The sequence below is a fragment of the Trachemys scripta genome, chromosome 19 (genome assembly GCF_013100865.1).
Source record: "Trachemys scripta elegans isolate TJP31775 chromosome 19, CAS_Tse_1.0, whole genome shotgun sequence".
Taxonomy (NCBI): Eukaryota; Metazoa; Chordata; order Testudines; family Emydidae; genus Trachemys; species Trachemys scripta.
The window spans coordinates 12620167-12647759 of NC_048316.1; the positions used below are offsets into that span (position 1 = coordinate 12620167).

The following is a 27593-nucleotide window of genomic DNA, read 5'->3' on the forward strand; positions in this document are numbered from 1 at the left end:
CCCCCGCTACCATTGTCCTAATTGGCATGCTTGTTAGGAATCTCAACAAAGATCAAGGATTCAATAATGTAACAGGGTTCATGTCCTGGCCCGCTTGCTATCCCCAATAAGGCTCAGAGGCTTCAGGGTTGTGGAACACCTGTTTCTTTATTTACTTAAAGTTATCCCACCACCAGTGTCTGTCTATATACAAGCTTTACAGGATTAGTCACCTCCTTGACAGGCAGAGTCAGCCTTCAGCTAGGAGGCCTCCAGTTCCCTCCCTGACTGACTTCTCCCTGGCTGCCCCCCTGCCTTCTGGCTCCCTCCCAGCCTTTATAGCCCTTGGTTTCTCAGGCCAGCAAGTGTTGCCAATCCTCAGGCTGGCATCAGGCCTTTTCCATCATCCCCAATCTGTTTCCCGTGATTGGAGTTGACTGGGCAGGGGCTAGTTAGGTGCTTTTGCACCAGCACCCTGCTAGAAATAACAATAGAAAGTTGGCTTTCCTCTCATCCCAGAAGTGTTTCCTCAAGGTCAAGTTGTTTGGGCTGGTGTTGGGAAGCTTATACTGTCTCTGCCCATGCTGTACTTGGTCTGTCGATAGGCAGAAGAATTAACTCTTCAGCGCTGTCATTCTGGTAACTTTCACCAGCATTAATTAAAAAAAATCCAATTCCTGCAAAAACTGTGGCATGAAGTAGAAGATCAAATTTGATCAATTAGAAGATCAAATTGTTTCTGTAATTGAACACAAAGTTATCATTGATCAAAAAATTTATATTTTTCTCTTTGGGATTGAATCCCCTGATTTTTAGTTTGGTGTTTCCAACACAAGTTTTGTGCTACGGGAGATTCTGAAATCTTGAATTTGTGGAACTGTTCAATTTGTGTACCAGCTACCAGGATCTCTCTAGTCAGGCCTATGCTGGGTTCAATCTGAAACAGAATGTAGTGTATTTCAAACATTCCCCATGAATTGAGCCCACGTTGTTTTTTAAAAGGCTAATCCTGTGCCTGTGACATTGATTAGTTGTTGTGGAAATTATGATGGTGTGACACGGAGGATTATGACTTCATGTGAAGAAGCAGCTGTAGAACAGATGAAATGTTAAGAATTTAAATGCGTTTTTCATGTGAATCTTCTTAAAAATCGAGTAACAATGATGGAGGTAGTGAAGGGAGGGAAGCAAAGTAGATACACCTAAGCAGTATTGATTCTGAGTAGAATGTTTTTCAAGATTTGCTACATGATGTTTTCAGAACTTTAATGAAAGTTAATTGTTGGGGCCTAACGTACTTGAAACAATGATATTTTAACATTAAGAAAATATGGAGATGTTTTTTACACACTTGCTGAGCTTGGAAAATATTAATAGATACTAGACTTATGACTATTTGTTTTTAAATGCAGGTGGTGTTAGCAAAACATGTATATGAGCAAGTTTTGCAAACCCTTGACCATTTAATTTACAATGAAGATTTGAATAAATTTGCATCCAGTTCTACATCTTCAACTTGTCCTAGTTCTCCTTCAGTATCGCTTCGCAGTTTAGGCTCAGAGTTCTCAAATGAACGGAAGGAGAATGGATTGTTCAGCCATTCCAGCTTTTCTGCTGTTCCAAACAAGTCAATGCCTGTTAGGGAAACAAAATCTTTTACCCAGATTCAAGCAAACTTTCGTATTTCAGAACTCCAGGTTCAGTTATGTGGAGATCTTACACTTGGAGCACAAGGTCTGGTCAGCTTAAAGTTTCAGGATTTTGATGTTGAATTCACTAAGGATCATCCACATACTTTATCCGTTCAGATTACCTTGCGTTCTTTGCTGATGGAAGACCTGTTGGAAAAAAGTCCAGACTCTATGCATAAGAACCTCATGGTGTCCCGTGGAGCACCCAAACCATCCAGTTTAGCGCACAAGGAATATCTTTCCCAATCTTGCCCTTCAGTATCCCATGTGGAGTATCCAGACATGCCACGTTCCCTCCCTTCCCACATGGAAGAAGCACCAAATGTCTTTCAGTTGTACCAAAGACCAACTTGTGCCTCCCGTAAAACACAAAAAGAAGATGCTGACGCTGAGTATCCTTTGACTCCCCCACCTTCTCCAACATTAAACAAGTCCAAGGTGCCTTCAGGAAAAAATAACTTTGATGATTCATTGGTTCATATCAACATATTCCTAGTGGACAAGAAACATTCTGAATTTTCTTCTCGCTATAACAAAATTAACCGTAGTGTGGATGTTGACTTCAATTGTCTAGACGTTTTAATAACTTTGCAAACCTGGGTGGTGATATTGGATTTTTTTGGGATTGGATCCACTGCTGATAACCATGCTATGAAGCAGCAGCCTGAGGATATTCAGCAGATGGTGAAGTCAGAAGCAAGTATCTTATCAACTTCTGAAGTTCAGGATCCTGTAAACACCAAGCTGAACCTTAAGGTACTAGAAATACAGATGCTGGACGTTGACCATGTTTGTCTCCATAACACATTGCTTTATGCAAATTTTAGTTGTGTTTTAATTCAAGTTAACATTTTATATTTACAGTGGAGATCATATGTATCCTACGCACAATATATATAAAACCTATGTGGTAACTCCCAATTATACAAAAGTCTTTGGAAGGAAATACAAAATCTTTGCAAAATAGGGGATTAATAATAATGAATTTGCATTTTATGTGAATTTGGGGTAAGGGAACAGATTTGATTTTTAGAGAAAAGAGTTTTGGATAGCCAGTGTTTGGAATACTGGAGTTTGCCTGTTCTGTGGTAATCAGAGTAAGAGAGACTGTCAACTACTCTGTAGTAGGAGAGTAGTCAGAGCCCCAATCCCACTCTCACCTCTGCAAGCCTTATGGGACACATCAGGAAGGCTTCCTACTCCCTGTTAACCTTATCTGGCTGACTGGACCCCCAATAACTCATCACCCCCAACCATCCCAGATAGCTGATTATGCTCGGCAGAATCTGATGGACTCCTAAATAGGGTCATCCTCCCATGTCACGGATGAACAAGCCTTATAAGGCCTCTGGGGAGAGGTTGGCTTTGTTGGGTCCCCAAAGAGCATCCCAAGAGTCGCTGATGGCACCATGACCCCCTTGAGGCTTGTATATTCCACTCAAGTGGGCAGGTTTGAGGGCCCCTGCCAAGCCCCAGGAGGCTTGCCTGGGTTAAGGATTAAGAAGGCCCCAATGAGTCTCCTAAAACTTTGTGAAGGATGAGTGTTTGGGAGACCTCGGAAGAACCCTCCTAAGGAAGATGTGGCACCTACAATCCTAGAGCTAATGTGGGTGGTTGATTAAAAATCTTAAGATCCCTAAGGTGCAGCGGGTACTCAACCAGCTCCCTAAGACTTGCACTCAATGGGGGTTGAGAGGCCCCCAATGAGTCTCCTAAGACTAATCAGGTGGTTGTTGCACCCATCTACGTCCCAAAGGCCCCCGTCAAAATTGGGGCTTCATTATGCTAGGTACTGTATAGACACATAGGAATACAGTTCTTTCCCCAAGGGTCTTGCATTCTAATTGTGACAAGGCACAAACATTAAGAGGGAAGGGGAAGGAGGACGAAGGTAATCGTAATATATCCTTGTGGTTACATAGGATAACTGAGAGTGTGCAACTTGAGGGGTTCCAAATAATTTGAATGTTTTTTTTTTTAATGTAAATAAATGTCTACTAAAAAGGATGACACCCACCTCCCAACCTACCCATTGTTAGTGGATTGATTTCATTTAGGAGTCACAGTAGAAATGTCTTGAAAAGGCATATGGAGGAGGATAGGGTAGTGGACTTAGAGACTAGTTCAGTTGGACGTTCCACGTATATTGGGTACTTGGAGGAAAGTGCAAAGGCAGCTGTGGGAGAAATGGAAAAATGGGTGGTTCAGACTATTATTGGAAGAGTGGACAATGCAGCAAGAGACTAGCAGATGTGGAAGGATGGGCAGAGTTGTGAAGGACCTTGACAGTAAGGACAAAAACCTTGAACTTTATGCAATGGAGAAATGAATGACGATGAGGGATTCCAAGAGGGGGTTCAGATCATCAGAAAGGCAGGCAAGGAAGATAGTCTTGTTGTGTGGAGGCTGTGAAGGGAACGATATGGGTGTTAAAGGCAAATGTTCTCGCTCTTAAAATTGAGTTTTTGTTTTCAAAACAGAGAGAAAGAGGGTCTTTACCTCCCCCTTCTTTAGATCAGTTCAAAGTTGGTTCCAGTTATGTGATCATATTACATACTACTAATCTGTTTCTTTTTGCTTGACCAGGTTCATTCCCTATCCTTAGTGTTGAATCAGACAACCAGTGAGCTAGCTAAAGCTAATGTGTCAAAACTTGTCACATATCTGGAAATGATTGGTGAGTATAGGTGGTAGTTAATATTTAAAAAATGCATACAATTTAGAATGAGAGGAATCACTGCATTGGAATAGTGTCTTGAACTGGTTTTCCTTTACTGGGAGTTTGTTTTTGCTTGTCAGAACAGGCAAATTTTAATGCAGACTTTCAGCGGTTAATTGGTGTTGATTAAATCACTGCATCAGGTAGCTCGCAGTGTTTTTCCACACCTGACTTGTCCTGTGTCACATGGTGTTCCCTGTAAACACTGAAATAGGAATACCCTCTTAAGACTGAAAGCTACAGGGCTTACTGTTTCAAATCAAGGGGTTTAGAGATTAAGTAACTCCCAGTAGTTGGAGGTTCCACAAGAGTATAGAACCAGTTCATTTTCTGTAAATGACAATTTATATTCTACCAGCCTAGTTTTTTCTAAACCTTTATATAAATGAAAGATGGTTGTTGTGCACAACTATTCTGTTTAAACAGTCTTGCAGCCATTCTTTTCCAGTCTTATAAATTAACCCCATCCAGACATGTGTATTGTCATATTTTAAAGTTAATTTCCAGCGTGTTGTGCATAATAGGGTGCTAGGTTTGGAGGATTAATCTCCCAACAACCTCTTTTTGGAACTTTTGCATCACTTGTAGCACACTGAACACTTAATTCTTGGTGCTGAGATCAGCTAGGATCTAAATCTGTTTAGTTTTTGAAACCTTTTTTGTTCTGTTTTATAAAAAAGTGACATTGATTTTTGTTTACTTTTCAGAATGTGTACATCTCAATTTTTAGGCATGGGGTTGAAATATAATGATTAGACTACATATGCAAACCTTATTTTTGGCAACATAAATTGTTTAGATTAGTACAATCTTTTTATTTTACTTGTAGGAGTGATTTGCTTTGATTTTTGGAATGTGAGATTTTGTGTTTTCCCATCTCTTTTGTTGAATAGTCTGTTAAAGGTCTAGGTTATCCCAGTAAAGGTAAGCCTGTTGTATGGTAACAAGGGATTTACTGCAGAAAGTTATTTAATATTAATGTCCTCAAAGGTAGATAATAAATGGTCTTTCTTTTGTTTTGTAGATGGAGATATAGCCCTACAGGGAAGCATTGGAAGCCTGTCCCTAAGCGATCTTACCTCTCATGGAGAGCTTTACAGAGAACGTTTCACTACAAGTGGTGAAGAGGCACTCATTTTCCAAACTTACAAGTATGAAATGGAACATTTTGTTGTTGCACAATGTTTAGCAGGTTATTAAAACAAAATATCAAACATTAGAATGTTCAGCTTATAAAGAGCTCTATCTTGAAAGCCTGTGATGTTAAAATTTTACTCTTGTATCTGTTAAACTCTTTTTTTTGGGATTTGACTGGTAATTTTAATTGATGGATGTCAACACACAGCAGGGAAGGAATTATTTAAAAATGTTGCTCATGGTTCTGTCAAGAGTGATTTGAAAAACAAAAAGAAGTTTGACCTTTCCCTAAATAAAATAGCACTTGTTTTTTTAAACTAAACAGTTTTGTGTCATTTGATACAACTAATGTTAAACAAAGATTTTATTATTATTAGAGCAAAGGTTAACTTTTAAACTTTAGAAAGCAGCATGTTGTGTAGATAAACACACTAGACCCCATCATGACTTCTTTACAAAGACAAAGCTCCCATTGACATATTGGGCAAAATTCTCATTTTAAGGAACTCTGCATCAGACCCATGAAAAGTATATACTGGCAACCCCATGGTCCTCTTTAGGTTTAGCCTAGGACTGCGTGGGTGGTGTCCTCTAAAGGATGGAATATTTTTGTAGTGGCAGGCTGCAGAGCATATATAAATGAGGAAGTGAGAAGGGAAGATATGTGGGAGAGGCGAGGGGACCTCCTTTAGGTCACAATTCCAGCAGCCCTTGACCCTTTAGGGGGATCAGCTAGTGTTATGATAAAAATCTGAACTATTCTAATGACATTTGGGTTTTTTTGTGTCCTCAAAACTTCCCATTCATTATAAATTATCCCATTTTTGAACTGCAATAAGTTCGTTTCCACTGGTCTCACTTAGATTTTAGACTTAGGCTTTTTCAACCTTATGTACTTCCTAAAGCTTGTTGTGCTCAATGTAAATGTCATTTTGTGCTGTCTTTTCTTCGTATTCTGTCATTAGAAAATAAGTAGATTTAAAAATTGTTCAGACAGCATTAAGATTAACTTAAATCAACAGAACACATTGAAATTCAGAGTTGAATGTTCTTCTCTCTTTTTTTACCGTCACTTATGACTGAAGTATTGTAACACATAATACAGTATTTGAGATATAAAATATCATGGTTCTGGATATCTGGATCTATGACCTACTAAGTTAAAGATAAAGTAGCAGTCAAAACTCAGAATTTCATTTTTTTCTGCTAGCTTAATTTAATCACAGTGGTATTTATACATGCGTGGATTTAATTAAGAATTTATTCTTTCAAATTGTGCTCTAAGTTCAGTTTTTAATTGTGCAAGTGTAAGGTATTGTTAAAGTTAAAATTGTAACTTTTCATTGAAACAGAATTTGCAAATGTTGCTGCTCAATTGTGAGTGAATGTAAAATGTAGGGGTTTTTAAATTTTTTTTATTATCTTCAATATTTTATTTTTTATCACAGATATGGGCGACCTGACCCTTTGCTACAAAGAGAGTATGATATTCGTGTCAGCTTGCGGATGGCATCAGTTCAGTATGTGCATACTCAGCGCTTTCAGGCGGAGGTGGTGTCTTTCATCCAACATTTCACTCAGCTTCAGGATGTTCTGGGGCGCCAGAGAGCAGCAATTGAAGGACAAACAGTATGTTTTTTTTTTTTTAAACATTTCTTTCTACAGTGTAGACATGCCTGGTCGTTGAAATACGGCATGCACTTTGTTTTACCGCATCGTCTCATAGTAACTTGAGAAGTATTAGGCTGTAATGAGGTTTGATTTCCCAGTATTGCAGGAGATGCATAACACTGTTAACATATTAGATGTTATGAGGGATTTTATTTACTGGAAACCATTTCTGATTGCCCCTCTCCCCCAAATTACATTTTAAATGGGGCATGTGTCAGTGTACATTAGTCAGGCATGTCAGTGTATACTAATCCCTGTGATATGATGGCATATAACCTTTTGCAATCTTGACCCGTGTTGTATGATTGGGGCCAAGAAATGAAGATCAATCAGTCTGCTACCAGCTATCCTGTGGGTCACATCTGTATTATGATAAATAAAATCATCGATCTCATATGGAAGTTCTAATTGGTGAATTTATCAGGAAAATGTATCCCAGCTTTGCAGTGGAATGGATTTGATGGTCTAATTGATCTTTTCAGTTTGTAATATATGAAATCCTAAATTGTTCTCACTCTAACAGTGAAAGTTAATCCTTACTGTATCTGGGTCTTATTTACTAGATGACTGAATATTATTTTAGTAATTTCAATATTTTTTCAGAAATGTAATGGACCAATACTCTGAAAATATACAAACATCTTGGAGTTCTATTGGAAGAAACAGCCATTTTCATAGCACATCTTTTGATTATGACGAATACATGAGAATTTTGGATTTTGTATAAAGAATGTCTCATGGCTTCTTATTTGGCATTTTTATACATGTATTTGTGGAGCTTATTTATTTGTGTCAGGAAATGAAGAGAGATTACATATGGTTAATTTGTTTTTCACTGGCCTCTGGGAGGAAGGGGATTGATTTATATTGTGCTTTTGTCTGACTGTAAGGGTAAACTCTGAAGGTGAAACAGTAAATGCTGGCTCAAATTCCCTATTTTCTGAATTTAGATTGGTACTTCTGTGTGTTGCAAAGAATGCCTGATTATTTCTGGAATCCTTAATCCTAGTTGGTTTAATTAGGCTGATTTGAAGTAGATGGGTAAAAACTCTTTCATATGCTGATCAAATTTCAGCCTAATGTGTTTTCACTAATAAAGAGCTGATGAAAAGTGTTGTCAGCTGTAATGATTTACAGATGTGATTATGTACTTCCTTTCAATTTGGGATGACTGTAAACAACAATTTGTAGGTAAACTGAAGTTGATTTTTTTTTTATATAGTTCAATTTTACTTCAGTGTACCATATTAATACATACTTTAGTTTGGCTGGGACAGTAAAACGTTTTATGCTTTACTTTTCTTGTCTTCAACATGACTTCTGGCTTGTTTTCAGTGTTTGTTGCAGCCCTTTCTTTCCAAACCAGTCATCTGTTTCTCTATAGTTTAAACAAGAATTCACTATTGTAGGTTGGGAGAAAATTTAGAGGTTTCTCAGATTTCTGTCCATCTATATATTTGGTCTTAAATTAATATAAATGTTAGCTGTTATCAGCATTTGTCAGTAAACGAGCCAATTTTTAATTGCACTGCCTCTGAATGTATTTTAATAATATAACAGTCAAGAGCCGTAATAGGAGGAAGCTATTTCATATTAGATGTTAGAAGCAGTAGAAATAAATCTTACCTTTAAAAAGTTTATATAAAGAGAGATTACAAAAATGACCAGTGGTGTTACAGGATTACCAGAAATGACTACATCTTGGTAAATTATTCTGTGGCACTTCAAAGTATCTTTTAAATTGGATGTTTATTCCACCAGGTGAGAGATCAGGCACAGCGAACCTCCCGAGTTTTTCTTGACATTGAAGCTGGTGCTCCTGTCCTGCTTATCCCTGAAAGCTCCAAGTCTAACAATCTTATTGTGGCTAATCTTGGTAAACTAAAAGTCAAGAACAGGTTTCTCTTTGCAGGCAGCCCAGGTACCTTCTCATTAAAAGACAAGGTAAGAACAATTTTGTATATTATCTTTCTGAACTGAAAGAATATCTCCTATTGATGTTTATATTATTTTGCATTACAATCTTAGCTGTTTTGCTGCTAATAAAATTGCCAGAATATTGAATGAGATGTACAAGAAGTCCATCAATTCCTTTGTGCAGCTGCCAGTCCTCTTCCAATAATTAGTCATTAATGTCAGGATCGGAGTCATAAGTCAAACAAAATTCCTCTTGGGTCAGTAGAGAAAAGTATGGCTAGATCTCCAAGAATAACTAGAACATGCTTGATAAGCCAGGAGTTTGAGAGCAGAAGTGGTGTGATGTATTTTCTCCTTCCTCCCCATCCCCTTTAACAAAGCCAAGCATATGTTCTTTGCTGGGGAGCAAAATTAAGCGAGACTAATACTGAGAAGGGCAGCAATGTAATTTGTGTAAGGGAATGTATGTGGAACCCTCCTATTCCGTCTCTACCTCCGAAGTAGGTTGTTTGGGATCAGTTTCTTATAGAAAGCAGCATTTGGCAGGAGAAATGGAAAAGGGCTGACAGACTGAGATTACGGCACCAAAATGAACTGTTGGTCAGACACTGTTCCCCCTTCTACTGATGTTCAAAAATGTTGTTCCTCTGGTTTGGACAGTGGACTAGTAGCAAACTGAGATCGATCCCTTGCTTTCGGGATGCTTGATGCCTCTGATCCTTTATCCTCATTTCTTCCCCAAACTGTGGCTGAGATGGCCATTAGGGAATGTGAGATGTGTCTACTACAAGGTGATAATGAAATTCTAATGGAGAATTAACACACTGCAGTGTTGCTGCATTAACAGATTAAAATGGGATTTACATTAATATTTGGGGATTAAGGAGAAGCTGTGTGAAGGTCAACCTCTTGAACTTTTTGCATAAGCAGTTGTATTAATAAATGTTGAATAATAGAAGATGTGTATCATTTGTGGCCTTTAATTGAAAATTTTTCCCCCTGCCCCTAATTTGTTTTTGAGGATTTGATTTTGCAAAGCAGTGCATACGAGGATCCCATTTTATGTGAGGTATTAATACATCTTTGCAGAGGTATTAGGTGTTCATTTAAAGAAAAAAGATCATTGTGGAATTCAGCACTTATTCACATAATATAAAAAAAATAGTTTATATATTAAAGGTGCATATTTTTTTTTGTTGCAGTGATTTTGTAGAATTCCATAAGGATTGGCTTTGAGTTTATTTTGCAGTGTTCTTACACTTATTTCTCCTTTAAGTTTTTCACACATGCCTGAAGATGACCATGTTTGGATTTTTTACGTAACTTTGTGGATTCATGGGTGTTGTGTTATGATTTTTGGGTTGCATGTTCTTTCTTTAACTTTTTTTTATTAATTAGGAATATGATGAAAGTTGCATATAAAGAATCCTGTCCAAAATGCCTTAAACTTTACAGCTAGAAAAATTCCTAATTTAAAGCTAAAAGGAAGGTTTTGAGGGAAAATTTAAAGATATGGAAATTAATGGCTTATGAATGGGGGTGGTATTCTGTAACATCTCAAATACAGTACAAAACTGAAAGAGCAAATTCTAGTAGTAGCACTGTAGGGTCAGGAAAGTGAGAAATCCAAGACTACTGAAGCAAATGGGGAAAATAGGTGGTGATTAGCTCAGGCAGGTAAAATGTTAAATCTAAGGGGTGTGTTTAAAAAAAAAAAAACAAAAAAAAAACAAAACAAAAAAAAAACAAACCCCCAAGCCCACAAAGATAACTTTGAATTGGATTTGGGGTATACAGAAGGTGTGTAACCCCAGTAGCGTTCAGTGAGAAGTATACAAGCATTAAAGGGGGGAAATAGACCCCATAACATTAACATATTTTTAGTTCATTTCCCACTGTTCAGAAAACCCAGACAAATTAAAAAACAAACAACCTTTCATGTAGATTTGAATAGTAGGTCCCTTGCAACCCTCTGATGTTACATGCTGTCTTTTGAAGATGGAAAACTTTAGTGCATGAAACTTCTACAGTCTGAGTGAAGAAAAGGTATAACTAAACACAAACATAAACAAAGCTCCTCTTGGTTCTGGGGAATTGTAATTGTAGAGATGAGAAATTATTCTGCGGCAAAGAGATTTGGCATTTTAAGGTGTTTACTAGTGGGGAGTTACCTTAAATTGTTTTGCTGCATTTAGGATGCATTTTTATATCATGTCAAAGGTGCCTAGAGCATATAGAAAGGCACCATTTTTAACATTTCTATAATTAAATGAATAAATTATGATTTTTGTAGTAATTTTCTGTTCACAGTATTCCTCATCTGAGGAATATGATTGAGGAGTAGTTACTATGCTGTTAGATTTTTTTTTTTTTTTTTGAATCTATAGCAGTCATCATTTTACCCAAGTGAGCAAAGGCCTGAAAACAATTAGCACAAAATTGATCATAAAATGTATGCAGTCTGACACTTCCAGCTATATCAGAAATATCCAAAATACAACCCCCGTAATAATAATAATTTGTAATGAAATATTTTTCTGAAACTTTAAAAAAAATTAATATCTGTGTAGATTTTTCTCTCCTATTTTTCTAAATGTATTACACTGTAAATCTTGTTGTAGTGAAAAATTAAGAGATTTTTTACAAGTAGGGGCAAAGAGCTCATGTCTGATCACTTGACTTCATCTTGGATCTGTTATAATATTTAAGGTGGGCCACAATTTTGAGTGACTTTTTTCCCCCCAAATAGATGACTTTGTTTATGGTTAGTGGTTATATTACAGCTTCCACCCTTTATACTTTTTAGAAAATTCTTCATGAATACTGTATGTATTAATCTGTTTTAAAATTAGAAGTCCAGTCTCTATTGTAAATGACTGTATTCCTTTTCTTAGCAGGATTCTGTTCCATTTTCTTCACCACTGGGAACCCCAAAACACAGCATAAAGAAAACAACAAATGCAGATGACTCTAAGGGGGTCATGAACCCGAAAGAAGGGTTATTCATGAAATCATCTTCTGGAACAAATATTCTGAATCTGAAAAATGAGTCTGGACTGAGTACATTGACTAAGCAGCAAGGACAACCACCAAAATCACCTGTTGCACAAATCCCTGACAGTCCAGGTACGGGAGAGATAATAGAACATCTACTTAACTTTTCCTCCTTTTAATGTCAATTATTCATTTTAGTCTAGGAGATACCTTATATGGCATGGTTACGTCATGGTTTTAGGGTTGACCTTTCTGTCTGCTACTGTTCATGTGAAGGGTGTAGGAATGTCTGTCCTTTCTTTTTGTATAGTTTGTAATTAAATTTCATTTCACTGTAGCATAATACCATTGATAACAGAAGCCTAGGAACAGAAGAGAGAGGCATTTGAGTGCCATGGTGAAAAAAACCTAGATAGATTTCCCTATCCACTGCTTGCCCACAGAGTTGTACTTCAAAATCTAAGGTTTCATTTAAGATTTTAAAAAATGAGATTTTAATGAAATATGAAAACTCAAAATGTGCCCAGTAAATTAGGTCCTATGTTGTTTGTTTTGATATTCAATTTATTGTATGCTCTCCCATATTTTCAGGCCACAGGTTTTTGTATTGCCAGGAGATAACTTCATTATAGAGGAAGGAGAAAGCTGAAGGTTTGGGCGGCAGAGTAGTTGACATTTGGGATTTTGGTTTCTGAGAATGAGTAATAAGCAGTTTAGATTTGAGGGCATGAGTTAGTTAACAGTGTTCAATCCAACTCCCATTGAAGTCAGTGGAAGTATTTCTATTGTCTTCAGTGGGAATTAGGTTGAGCTTTAAATGATCAGCAGTGATATAATTAACAATGTTGATCTGTACATTTTGTTTTTAGGTTTTCAGAATTAACAACTTATTGAGAAGAGTGAGGAAGTTTGCAAGGTGGCTTCCCCCTCTTCTCCCTCCCCCCCGCCCCCTTTGTCTGGAAACTCAAAGATGTTACTACACGATTCGTGTTTTTAAGGTTGTTTGCAGTCACAAGGATTAGAAACCTAACTTTTGCCTAAACATGAAAATTTAATTCTGATGCACAATTTTGTTGCATGAAGTGGATTCCATGACACATTCTGCACCCACATAATTGAGGAATTCATGGTATAATACCTATGAGTTAATGCTTATGTGCATCAAATGCCACGGTGTTGGAGGCAGCAGCATAAGAACATAAACAGAACAGAATTATTTCCATAATAAAGTCAACTTTCTTTTGCAATAAAATCGGTGGTTTTATTACTTCAGAATGTTTGATCTTGCTTGATATATGAATCTTGTATCTTCTTACAGAGGATCATATCTGCCTGTTAGACTGCATTGTGGTTGATCTGCAGAACATGGACATCTTTGCTGCAGAGAGATACTCTAGAGAGTATTCTAAGGCTATGGAGGACACCAGTGCAGATCTGACCTTCCCTTCCTACTTTGTCAGGCAGACAGGAGGAAGTCTCTTAACAGAACCTTTTGGATTGAAGCTGCAAGTAGAGAGAAACTTAGACAAGTGAGTTATAGTTATCTGGATAATTTCATACTCTATACTATGGTTTAATGTATATTGTTAATTCCACAACAAATTTAGATTTCCCCCTATCTTTACTGATATTTTGAAATATTGCTACCCATGTTACACAGCCCAGCAGTTTATAAGTAAATATGATAAGAAGCACTTCACACTATAGTTTTTGACATGTATTTGAAAATAAGGACAAAAAAATCAAATTTAGATCCCTAGGATTAAGTACTTAAATCTATATTGAGGCACCTAAATATGTTCCTTGATTTTTCAGAGGTGCAGAGTACCTGCATTTGGCATTGACTTCAGTTGGAATGATTGAATGCTTAGTATCTCTGAAAAACAGGCCACTTATCACAAAAGGCTCCATACTCCACTTAAGAGCTCTTAGGCTGAGTATGCTATCTTTCACTGAAGTTTCTAGCTTGCCCAATGAACCCTTCTCCCAATCCTCTCCTGCTCTCTCCCCCCCCCCCTTTTCCCATCAGCAGAAACTCCACTTCTCTCTTACTCTTACCCTCTCAACTAACTTTCCTTCCTACTGCAGAAGTGGTTTTAATTACCCTTTCCCTCCATTGGTTCCACTCTGACCTCCTATTTGTTTTTCCTGGCCTGTTCTTCCAATGCACTCTGCTTTCCATCAGCTGGTTCTAAGCCTGAGTGGAAGGAGTTAGAGGGTATTTCAAGAAAGCTCCCAGCAGTGCAGAGGTAGGGCCAATTAGGAATTATTCCAAACAAGAATCCTCACTCAGCCCCAATCATCTGATGGTCAGAAACCCATTCGTACAGGCACAAGGCCCTTAGCAAATCCCACCCCCTAAACCATGGAAGTGGGAGCAATGTGCAAAGTACTAAACACTTGAAGCGGGGGTAGTATTAAGCGTTAGCATTTTGCGTTTTTTAATAAGTGTTTTTAAAAAAAGCTTTAGGCATTTTCTTGAACATCTATAATTCTATAATTTTATATTTATCTAGAAAGTAGTCAAGAACTTAGCTAATTTTTAGGCTTAAAGTAAAATTTTCAAAAGCTCTTAAGTGACTTAGGTGCTTCAGTCAGACCCATTGACTTTCAATGAGACTTCAGCACTTAAGTCCTTTAGGTGCTTTTGAAAATTTTACCGTAAAACACTTAAACACAATGAGTCTATGATTTGTCACTTAAATTGGTGATATGTCTTGGATGGAAGAATATCTGCCATCTTCTCATATACCATTGAAACCCATATCTGGATGAGAGATACTGCAGTTCAGTCAGGGAGGTGGAACTGTTTTCTGTTAGATAATTTGTTGTTTGTTTTCCCGGGCAGTAGGCATTGCAATTGACGGTTTTATGACATAGATTCTTTCTCTTTTGTAGGGAGATGAGTCATGCAGTTCCAGACATATCAATTCATGGCAATCTGTCATCAGTCCATTGCTCTCTGGATCTGAATAAATATAAATTGATCCGAGGACTATTGGAGAATAACCTTGGGGAACCTATAGAAGAGTTTATGCGACCTTATGATCTGCAGGATCCAAGAATTCATGTGAGAGAAACTTTGAGTTCTATTAGATTAAAAACGTGCAAAAAAATCCTGTCTAGAGTTTGTTAAAAGACACTGTTTCACTGGTAGGTAAAAGTTTTAGTGGAAGAACACTGGTGGTTGTGAAGCTCTCTGTTTGAATGTGTTTGGGAATTCTCTGTTGTCTCAGGAGCAAATAGAGGAATAAAGGGGAGCATGTGTGTCATTTCTATCATAACCTGCTATTGTCACTGCTTGTTTCAGAGATGGTTTTGAAAAGAGATTATGAACAGTAGTAATTGACCATGGATGGTAGTGGCATTTAAACAGGCTTGCTGATTTAAAAGAAAAAAAAATAGTGTTCAATATTATAACAAACATGAAAACTGAGTTTTAGTGAAAACTCTAGTGTGGTTTTTCTTAGATGCCTTGTAGCAGAGTCCTGAATGTCCCCTACTCATTAGGCACAGCATCAAATACCATCCTTCCAGAAAGACCGGACAGCACGCCATCTGGAATGAATCAGTATTTGTCGTTAGCTGTTGGAAGGAGGAGCTGAATAACAAATTTAATCTTTGTTCCTTGTGGGGATCCCGAGTACTGTCTCCACAGCACACTGATCCATGAAGGCAAATTTACATTTTTGAAAAATTACCAAGAACATGCAGGGTTCCCCAAAGATTTTAGACAAGGCTGCGTGAATCCTTCCTGGTACTAATATGTGCACCGTATAAGTGTTTATTTTTAAAAAGCGCATCCTTAACTAGTTAATCATTTGATTAGTACTTGAGATTAAATTTAAAGCTTCCAGGGAAGGGAATTAATTGGAATTGAAAATGTAGTTGGGTTGTTGTTTCCTTTAGGGCTTTGGTGAAAAGCCTGACACGGAGAGTACTTTATTTAAAATAAATAAATGATTTTGTTTCACAGGCAACAAAATTATGTTCATTATGGAAGGAATTTGAAATTATTCTTTTTTATAAAACCAATAGAACAGGTTAGTTGACATTACCGTGAAACTGAATTACATTTGTTCTAGTTTGTGGTTACAGTTGTTGTAAACTTTAACTTTTCTGAAGTACGTTAATCAAGTTTAGTTGAGAAAACACTGTATATGGCCTCATAAATGTTTGCTTATTTTGCTCCTTAGAAAATTCTTAAATCAAGGATCTGAAATAACCCAGGTGTGTTATGGGGAATCTTGGTGTTTTCCGTTTTCAGACTGTGCTGAGTGGAGAAGTGTATACCTGTATGTCGTTCCTTATTGACATGGTTAATGTGAGTCTGGAACTGGTTGAACCTAAAGGAAAGGATGGACTCAGCTCATTAGCCAGGTATGGCTTTGACTGCTGCTTTTAGTCTGAATTAATGCTTACTAAGTGTAATAATTTTCTTACTTTATTTCCTTCATATCACAATGTTATGCTGATTTATTATACAAATTGATACTTAAATATTTGTACAGAATGCATAAGCTAGATGGAGTCTGAATTAGATGGTTTGATGGGCAAGTATTATATTACTCTAAACCTCTTAATTTCCTCACCTCTCCCAAGTTGTATTTTGGAATAAGAACAGTCTCCTAATAGTTGGGCTTTGCGTGAAAAACCCAAGGGTTGAAATTCCAGATGGGTTGACTCAGCCCATTATCCTTCCAAGACAGATGGGATTCCATGCAGTTTGGGAGTTGAAGGACTTTCAGGATAATACTTAAAAACAGAAGTCACGTCTGCATTTCATAGACACTTGAGATTCTATGGCTCTTCTTTTTTGTAGGAGTTTATGTAGAAAGAGTCTAAAAAAAATTTAATTATTTTTCTTTTCATTTAAATCTGCCAGGTTTGACTTTAAGAAATCCAAGTTGCTTTTTGAGAGTTTCTCAAATCAAACAAAATCTGTTAACTTGGTTTCACATTCTATGATGGCATTTGACACTCGTTATGCTGGGCAGAAGACAACCCTAGGCATGCCCAATGTGTTCAACTGCATCTTTCAGTCATCAAAGAACAGTAGTAATAAAGGAGCAATACAGATTGAGTTGCATTTCAGGTAGGTGAATCCAGGAGCTCTTTTCTTTATATCGTATTGGCGTATGAATGCATAGATACAAAAAAGTATTCAGTGTTGTTATAGTGATGTTAGTCAACAAGAGAGACAAGGTGGGTGAGGTAATATCTTTTATTGGACCAACTTCTGTTGGTGAGAGAGATAAGCTTTTGAGCTTACACCGAGCTCTACTTCAAGTCTGGGAAACTTATTCAGAGTGTCACAGCTAAAGACAAGATGGAACAGATTGTTTAACGTTAGTAGTTAACACATTTCAAGGTGAAGTGGCTTTTATAATCGGAGAACATCAGTATTTCTTCTTCATCATAAACTCTTCTATACTCTTACATTTTGTAATTTTTTTAAAAATTACCTGCCTACAAATGAAGTCTATTACATATCTACATACATATATATGATATGTATTTAAATTATGGAATTTTTATTCAAAGGTCAGAGGGGTAGCCGTGTTAGTCTGAATCTGTAAAAAGCAACAGAGGGTCCTATGGCACCTTTAAGCAACTCTTGCGTCTGATGAAGTGGACATTTACCCATGAAAGCTTATGCTCCAATGCTTCTGTTAGTCTTAAAGGTGCCACAGGACCCTCTGTTGCTTTATTCAAAGGGATTGTGCACCTGCAGTTAAAATAACTTTCCAATAGATGTCGCTCTTTCCTTTTTTGGGGAGTTAAATACATCCAGAAATGGCGCCTGATCTACATAACGTATTTCAACAATAAATCCCCATGCTCCCTCATGTAAATGGGCATTGGTCTTTCACTTGCTGTCTTGGTTCATATAATACTCTTGAAATGCTTGAAAGCATCAGAAGTTTGTGTTGTCCAATTCTAATTATATGTTCATTGAAATGAAGGTACCTCATGATAATGTAACCATGTAAGAAAAATGCATGTATTTTGCACATGGTAACATTTAGAGTTCTAAATGTAACATCTTTTTATTATTTTTTATTAGTGGGTGTGTGTTGTCTCGTTAGTTAAAGGAAGGGAGAGGGAAGTAAGACTCTTGTGATGTATTCCGAGTCCTGACACAGACTCACTGACTGAACTGGGACAAGTCATTTGACCTCTAACTCTTTCACACTTCGTAAAACTAGTGTGATACCTCAGAGTGGTCTTGTGCAGCTCAATTAATGTTTCTAAAATACTTTGAGCTCTTCTTATGAAAGTCAGTAGAGAACACAGACGGATACCAGTTTTTGTAGTATATTGCATTAACAGTTCATGATACATAAGCTTTTTGAAGGCCTGTATCTTATAAGACTGTAACAGGTACCTGTGTAAGTATAAATACTTGTTACATAGGTTCAAGGAATATATTGTACTGTAACTGTGTAGAATAAAGTGGATCAGGAACATTTGATGGCTTTGTCTATTTCAGTGGCTCTCAATCTTTCCAGACGACTGTACCCCTTTCAGGAGTCTAATTTATCTTGCATACCCCCAAGTTTCACTTTATTAAAAAACTACTTGCTTACAAAATCAGACATAAAAATATAAGTGTCCCAGCACACTTTTTTACTGAAAAATTGCTTACTTTCTCATTTTTACCATGTAATTATAAAATAAATCAATTGGAATATAAATGTACTTACATTTCAGTGTATAGTATACAGAGCATTATAAACAAGTCATTGTATTAAATTTTAGTTTGTACTGACTTCACTAGTGCTTTTTATGTAGCTTGTTGTAAAATTAGTCAAATATCTAGATGCTTTGATGTACCCCCGGTACACCTCTGCTTCTTCCAGGGGTGCACTGGTTTATTTGAACTAATTTAGAATAGCTACACATGTTTAGCAAGAACAATTATTATGGTTATACTGGAGATTTTCAAATGTGCTTCATATAATCATATGAAATTGTTATGACTGACCCTAGTATTTGTGTAAAAGGGGAGTTAGTTTGAACATTAAAGATTTAGCTTTGTTGAGATCACATCATATGAAATATAGTGCAAATGATTAGTAACTATCTATATACTATCTATTTTATACTTTTTCATTGCTGAGTATCTCCTTGGCACTAGATAAAAGATTTTGCAGGGTTAAGTGATAGTCTTGCCTTAGGAAATATCCCAAAGAACCAGTGAGGGTGAAAGGATTTTACTGTTACAGGCTGGGCATGTATGTCACTTCTCACAAAGGAATTATGGTTCTTTAGGGACTGTATAGTTCAGAATGTGTCCGAAAATAGATTCATGGGTATTTAAATACTTGAAATATTTTCCATTTAACATGACCAGATATAATTGACATTCCAGATAATTAAGTCAAATTTTCTGTCCCTCCAGAAGGGATATTCAAAATGTGGTGCTAAAAAGTTCAGTTAGGGTAGCATTTTTTCTGAATGACCAAGAAGCTGCCTGTGCTACAAAATGTGGTCAGTGTGTGAGAGGAGACATATTGTATTTCTAATCTTTTTAAGAGGCATTGAGCCAGGTTTAAATTTCGCACACACTACATCAGAAGTGATATTGAACAGATGTCAAAAATACCATTTACAATTTAAAAGTTGACCTTGTCACATATTATATGTTATGTACAGAATACTTTCATTGTGGTAAAGATGGTTGTATAAGTTAATTTATAATTATATGAAGACCCCTATTTATACCATTGTTCCTTGTTTTTCCTTTTTATAAAAGTTTTGAAGATTTTTGATTTGTTAGGTTTACATGCACACAGCAAGCTCACAAACTTACTGATGTAAAAAACAGACTTTTAAAAAATCTCTAATAGAGTTCCAGAAAACTACATATAAGCTGATTATTCACATAAAATGCACTATATTACCTGTTCACCTGATACATAGATCCTTAATATCAAAATTAATTTCAAGGTGGAAAGTCATATGCTAGAACTAAAGAACAGATTTTATGGCATGTGAAATTGATATGATACAAGCGCTTATTCTTTTTTTTTTTATTAGATCTACTAAGGATTCCTCCTGTTTCACAGTTGTTTTGAACAACCTTCGTGTATTTTTAATATTTGACTGGCTGCTGCTTGTTCATGACTTTCTACATACTCCCAGTGATGTTAAAAAGCAAGATAATCTGACTTCTTCCCGTCAACGCAGTTCTAGCTGTGAAACAACTGTAGTTCCGAAAACAGTGAAGAGTGGAGTAGTTACAAAACGTTCTTCTCTCCAGGTGACTACTGAAAAACAGCTGGAAGTCAAGATTAATGTAACAGGTAAATACATACTGTTTTACGCTTACACAAATGAGAATAGAGACTGTTTGCCTTTAGGAGCTGTCAAGTTTACATTCCTCAGAATAATGCTGGAGCAGAGTAAAGTCATGTGCCTGGTGGATGGATAATTAAGAATCCTCTACTAAAAATTTTAAAAACCGTATAAATGAAGTTTTCAAGTTTCACAATTAAGTATTTTTCATTTATTTTGGTCAGGTACGGAATTTGTGGTAGTTGAAGATATGTCTTGTTTTGATACCAATGCAATTATTCTGAAAGGAACCACTGTCCTCACATACAAGCCCAAATTGGTGGATCGTCCTTTCTCCGGTAGTTTGTTTGGCATTGAGGTAAGATGAAACTTTTTGGATTTTATAAGCATTTATTCTAATGTTGGATTAACGGAGTAAAATGCTCTACTATTAAACCTTCGATTGAAATGCAGTGACAAATAGAATATATTAAAAATTGTCTTTGAAGTGCTTTGTTACCGTAGCCTGTTTAATTTCCTTATCAAATGTTCTCAACCTATTGCAGTATAAAGGGCCATTTCTGCACTGCTCCTGCCACAGTGTTAGAGTACTTGGCTGGAAACTCACCAAACTGTCAGTCAGGTACATCTTCTCAATGGGCTAACCCTTAAACTTGAATTTGCAAAGGACTGTTGTCTGCAGTGGTATTGGTCAGTTTTTTTTTTTTTTTCAGGTGTTCAGTGATTATGTATGTCTTTGATTTTTATGTTAAGCTTTGTTAATATATACCTGTGGAAATTTCACTTCTGAACACCTATATATAATATGAAGTAGGAAACTTTTGTATCTTTAATTTGTATATATTTAGTTTGCATACTAGCTTTGGAGAGGTTGGGGGATGTTTCTAACCTTGCAATAGCACTGATTCCAACTGTTTACCACGGAATAAAATATAACCTTTGGATTTGAAGCTAGTTGATCTGAGTTTTGATTCCCTAGATAAATGAGGGTTATAGATTTGTGATTCCTCTTTAAAAATATTATATATAAAATTCCTATATATAAGACCCATAAATGCTGTCGGATAAAGTATTTGAGATTCCTTTCAGACTTGGGATTTGGAAAGTGTTTTGCCAATCTAATAGTTTTTTTTGTCATAATAATACTGTGATTGAAACACCTTTACTAAACTGTGGGGTGGATATAAGAGCTTTTCTCATCTAGGTCACCGGTTCAAATCCAGGTCACGTGAGGAGTGAGGGTTAGTTCTGAAGAAGTGAGGTTTTTTACCCACAAAAGCTTATGCCCAAATAAATATGTTAGGCTTTAAGGTGCCACCGGACTCCTTGTTGGTTAGTTATCTGATGGCTACTGGTGGCATACTTTAAATTGTTTGGTTTCAATCTACTTTGCAGTAGGTAAATGTCCATGTGAAAAAAATCACCACTACAATCGACACTAATTGGCCACTTTGTTGATATTTTCAACAGAGACCAAGAATTGAATGGGCCATGAATACTGAGCCAATTTCTTGCCTACCCCCCACTTACCCAAAGTGGCTCCTATAAATCCGGCATTTTGGTGGGGTATTGGGGGGGAAGCTTGCCTTGCCATTGTCTTTGTCATGTTTTGTGGGTGACATAGATTACTTCCGTGTCTAGAGGACCTTAATTCAGCCCCCTTTCATAAGCCCTAAATTCAGACAAAAATCTTTAAAATAATAATCATCTTGAGCTCTTAGTTTACATAGTTTCTGTATGAAATGGTGTCAATGAATTTAAGAATTAAAGTAAAAGGGAAAGACTTAGGTTTTATCAAATCTATTTTTAATTATCTGCTCCCTCTCCACAGATACCATAACCCCTAAAAAGGGGAGTTGAGAGACCTTCATTTTGATTTGCACTCATTTCAATCCTTTAGGTTTTTTCATGCCGACTGGGAAATGAGCAGGACACAGCACTGTCCATCATTGATCCTGTACATATTCAAATGGAACTTGTAGGGAATTCGTCCTACCCTAGCGGCTCAGGACTGTTGGATGCATTCAATAGTGAAGATTTCCCACCCATTCTAGAGGTAAGATCAAAGAAAGTGACTGAAATATATTTTATGTGCATTGTCATCATAATATAGAATACTTTATACTGGTACATCACGTTTGGGAATTCAGAATATTGCTTTGTCATATACACAAGAAAAGAATAAGACAAAATTGTTTTTCAAAATAAAATGAGGAGGCAGACAACCTGGAAACATATTTTTAGTGGTACGGATAGTGATTTCTGGTGGTAATTTTAGGGGTATTAGCTACATTAATTTCAGAGATCAGTAGAGAAAAAATAACTTGTGACAAATAGCAAGAGATGTCCCAATGTAGCTTTTGGGTCTTGGCCATAAGTTTAGTAAAAGAAGAACTTTATTTTTCTGTAGATCTTCTTTATTAACATTTGCTTGTAGGAAATACATTTAGAGTTCTCCCCACCCCCTTTAAATCCAAACAAAAATACCTCTCCTGATTGCGGATTTTGATTGCTCCCTTTCTGGACAGGAGCATACTAATATCTAGGGTTCTTCAGTATGTTCAGATGGTTTATCCTGTAGTTGGATATTTAAAATTACTACATTATTGGTTAATGACAGAAACTTGGCATTTTTAGTATGAAGGCTTTGAAACGAATATAAACATCTGATTTTGATATGGTTATTCTTACCTTCATCCTGGCAGTGTGTTGCTACAATATATAACATTGAAAAGGGAAATGAATGAAAAACAGTCAGTTTAAAAGCTTTAATCATATTGGATTTTTAAATTTCATTTAGATTCAGTTACAAGCACTGGACATCAGACTATCCTATAATGATGTTCAGCTGTTTTTGGCCATTGCAAAGTCCATCCCTGGGCAGACCTGTGTTGCTGTGCCTGAGTCCTGTGTCTTGGATACCGACCCTGCTGCTAATAATCTTTCCAATTCATCTTGGGAAAATGAGACCTCATCATCAACATCTGAAAACAGAGACATATCTAAACATGTATTGGATCCTGTTCTTGGTATGCATTCAACTATTAGACTAAAGCCATTTTCCATGCCTTAAGGAGGCTTCTGCAGAGTAAAGCCAGATGTAATTTTTAACAAAACAGATGGTTGTAGCTTGATTATATAGTATTTGATATGGTGATGGATGCCATCAGGTAGTGATGAAACTTTCATTCTGCTTGTAATGTGAAAATAGAATAGTCAATGTTAGTCTTCAGTCAATTTTAATCAGTATTTGCCTTCCTACTTCAGCAGACTGCAATAATGCTTAAGTTGCAATCACTGCAGGGGAATACTATCTTTTTAAATTGTTTCTATTGAGAATTATAATTAAAAATAATCATCACCAGCCTCTCCCTTCCCGCTAGCAACATTTCACTGTTGTTAAAGTTTGTTTCTAAAATTTGAGTGTAGTTAGGAGTATAACTCAACACAAACAAGGAAATACACAAGAGTGAAATCGGCTCTGTCTTCTCTACTACAGTACTTAGGCATTATGGGGGAGATGTGAAAGTAGATGAGGAATGCCCCACAGCATAGAAGGATTGGATATATGGACTAAAGAATAGTTAGTACAGAATAAAATTAAGTGTATATGCTAAAATTATCCTACTGGAATTGAGATCTAGCTTGTGCTGTAACACACAAACGTTAAACAAAATATAATGTTTGGCCTAAACGCATCCCTGAATCCTAATGCTTTGTTGTTGTTTTTAAGTAGAAATCTTTTATTTGTTCAGCATTTATCCACTTGTAGAGGGAAACTAATTTTTGAACAATAATATATTTCATTTTAATAAAAAAAATAAGAAAAGCAACTAATTCATATTGTGGACAAATGTTTGGCTAAATGTTTCTTTAATGACAGAGGTACAGCTGGCTCGACTTCAGGAACTTGGATTTGGTATGGATGATTGTCGTAAAGCTCTTTTGATTTGCCAAGGTAATTCCAAATAATTTTTTCTATTACTTGCATTTATAGTTTTGGTAAATTAGAGCCTGGCTTTTAATACATCAAAACAGACAAATTAGCAGTCATTTGATATATAGACAAAATAGAAAGTCGCTATTTTCCATCCTGCAGTCATCAAAAAATAGTCTTCTTAACTAGATCCTTTAAATATTCTCATTCTCTTACTGCTAGTTCTTCCCTGTCTCCTAAATATTCTTCCCTTTTGAGTTTGTCTCTGAATGATAAATCTTACTTTAAATATATTACCATAGTGTCTTTTATTCAAGTTACCACTTAGCATGATTGCAGTTTCCCTGTAGCTGTTACATGAATCAAGTATATTTTCTCCCACCACATCCTAATTTTTTTTTTAATCTAGAAATTCTCATCAGTTAATACGTTGCACATGTTTCTCACTTGCACCTACTACTTCCCCGTTACACACACTGATCTTCATGCTCTTCATTTCTTCTTGTTAAATGGTTTGCTTTCTTTACTTATTTTTACACACAAAACCTGGAAAAGAAATTAAAGCTTAAGGCACAAAATTCTCTTTTGGTTTGTTTCTTCAACATTGTCATTCTCCTTCTCATTTATAGTCAGTCACATTTTGTTGCTTCTCAGTATGACACCTTAAAAGATCACTTTGTATTGATAAAAAAGAATGCCATTGTATTTCATAACCTTAATCTCCCTTCATTTCCTTAAATGAAACAAACAATATACCACTTCTACATTTTCTTATAACTTTTTGGTTTTGTTGGGAATTCATTTGATTCCTTTTCAGGGTAATTTTGTATGAATATGTTTTATTGAAATAATGTGCATAGCAAATGGCTTGATTGTTTGCTTATTTCTTTTAAGGCCAGTTGAAAAAAGCGGCAAGTTGGTTGTTTAAGAATGCCGAACCTTTGAAATCCCTTTCGCTAGCCTCTGGACGTCGAGATAGCCAGGGGTCTGTGCCGATTCAATTGATCTCTGGGGTGGAGATTAAAGCAGAAAGCATATGCATTTGTTTCATTGATGACTGCATGGACTGTGATGTTCCCCTAGCTGAGTTAACCTTTTCACGTGAGTATTTTTCTTAATTGTCCTCTAATTACTTCACTAATTTGAAGAATTCCTCTGGGCCACCTACTATTTATGTCCATAGCTTGGGTTTCCCTTTGTTAGGGCCAGATAAGATTTTTGAAACTGTTTGTGTATATGATTTCCACAAAGGAATATGTGTGAGCAAATGTGTCAGTGCACAGCACAAAAATAAGGTGTTGTTGATGAAATTATTTTAAAATTGCATAGCGGTGGTGTTGCTATTTATTTGTATTGTGGTAGTGCCTAAAAGCACTAATTTAGATCAGGGCTCTGCTTTAAGTACTGAACAAAATCATAGGAAGATGCTGCACCCATCCCCTTACTTGGAAGTAAGCAGAGAGCCTATAGGGAATGGAAAAAGGGGTTGATCAGCAAAGACAGCTACATCATGAAGGTGAGAAAATGTAGGAATAAAGAGACTTTTAAAAAGTCAAGCTGAATTAGGTCTTGTCAAGGAAATGAAAATAAAATAATGAGGTTTTTTAGTTCTATAAATAAAAAGAGAATAAGGAAGGATGAGGTGGAGCTACTCTGCAGTGTGGATGGAAAAGAGATTAAAGATAATCTAGGTATGACCTCAAAACTAAATGAACACTTTGTTTCAGTTTTCAGTAGGCATGATAATAGGGAACAGGTGCATGAAGGCAGTAGAGATGATAGCAACGAGTGTCTAGAAATGGAAATTACCACATCTGAGGTGGAAGAAAAACGTAAAGAGCTTAGTGCACTCAGATCAGAGGGACCGGATGATTTCCATCTAAGAATACTGAAAGAACTGGCTCATGAGATTGCTAGTCTGGTAGCAAGGTAGTATCATATGATTGGAGAATAGCTAACGTTGTACCTATTTTAGAAAGGGGAAAAAGTGATCTTGGCAATTTCAAACTTGTCAGTCTGACCTCAGTAGTACGCAAGGCTACTACTGTGAAGGAATTATGAAGGAAAGGATAATTAAATGGTAAGGGGTATTTAATGCAAAATGGGTTTACCAAAGGTAGATTGTAGTCTAACCTGATTTCCTTCTTTGAGAAAATAACTGATTTTTTTAGATAAGGGAAGTGCAGTGATCTAATATTTGGACTCCAGTAAAGAATTTGAAAAGGTACCACGTGGGAAATTATTGAATTACGGATCAGTACAAAAACTGTAAGCTGGATAAGGGCTTGGCTAAAGGGAGAAGGCAATGGCTTGTGCTGAAGGATAAACTATCAGACTGGAGGGTGGTTACTAGCAGAGTTTCTCAAGGATCGGTCTTGAGATCATTCTTATTCAATATTTTTATTAATGACCATGGCACAAAAAGTAGGCATGTTAATGAAATTTGCTGCTGATATAAAGTTTGGAGGCATTGTCAATACAGAGGAGGAACGGAATATTATACAGGAAGATCTGGATAACTTTGAAGACCAAGTGACATAAATTGGATGAAATTCAATTGTACAGAGTGCAAGGTCATGCACTTAGAGTCTAATAATAATTTCTGTTACAAGCTGTGGACTCATAATTTGGCAGTGAGAGAAGAGGAGAACTCGGTGTGTTGGTAATGGTCCTGTGATTGATGAGTCACCAATGAGATGTGGCTATGGAAAAAGCAAATGCGATCCTAGGATGTATGAGGCAAAGCATTTTCAGTTGCGATATAGACGTGTTAATGCCTTTGTACAATGAAACAGAACCTCATTGGGAATACTGTGTGCAGTTCTGATCAGTCATGTTCACATTAGAGGAACTTAAACTGGAACAGGTGCAGAGAAGAGCTACTAGGATGATCAGGGGAATGGAGGACTTCTCTTATGAGAAGAGACTGGAAGAGCTTGGCTCATTTAGCAGAAAGAAGACTGAGAGGGGATGTGATTGTTCTCTAGAAATACGTGGGGGTAATTAAATACCAGGAATGGTGAGGAGCTATTTAAGTTAGAGGACAATGTTGGCACAAGAACAAATGGGGATAAACTGGCCATGAATAAATTAAGGCCAATAGGAGTTGTGTGGGGCTAATCAACTTAATTTGTTTTAAAAAAGAGCTGGATAAATTTGAGTGAGATTGTATGACAGAGTTACTTGTGATGGATGGTAGGGGGCAGGGCCCTCAGCAGCCCTGGGGCTCACTTCCAGTTTATGTCAC

At 36.6% G+C, this 27593-nt stretch overlaps 1 protein-coding gene across 8 annotated transcripts in view; it reads left to right on the plus strand.

Annotated features, from left to right (window-relative positions):
- VPS13D (vacuolar protein sorting 13 homolog D) overlaps nt 1-27593 on the plus strand; it is a 195243-nt gene that overhangs the window by 29764 nt on the left and 137886 nt on the right. For 5 of the 8 annotated variants that reach the window (XM_034753528.1, XM_034753531.1, XM_034753534.1 and 2 more), the window contains exons 21-36: nt 1392-2426; nt 4257-4347; nt 5414-5540; nt 6975-7155; nt 8959-9141; nt 12009-12240; nt 13427-13637; nt 15007-15178; nt 16376-16488; nt 16994-17203; nt 20152-20417; nt 20634-20767; nt 22310-22465; nt 23210-23438; nt 24293-24367; nt 25241-25447. In XM_034753528.1, the coding sequence (XP_034609419.1) occupies nt 1392-2426; nt 4257-4347; nt 5414-5540; nt 6975-7155; nt 8959-9141; nt 12009-12240; nt 13427-13637; nt 15007-15178; nt 16376-16488; nt 16994-17203; nt 20152-20417; nt 20634-20767; nt 22310-22465; nt 23210-23438; nt 24293-24367; nt 25241-25447 (3622 nt within the window). The remainder of the gene's footprint in view (nt 1-1391; nt 2427-4256; nt 4348-5413; nt 5541-6974; nt 7156-8958; nt 9142-12008; nt 12241-13426; nt 13638-15006; nt 15179-16375; nt 16489-16993; nt 17204-20151; nt 20418-20633; nt 20768-22309; nt 22466-23209; nt 23439-24292; nt 24368-25240; nt 25448-27593) is intronic. The other 3 variants (XM_034753532.1, XM_034753533.1, XM_034753536.1) reach the window with 1 other exon arrangement.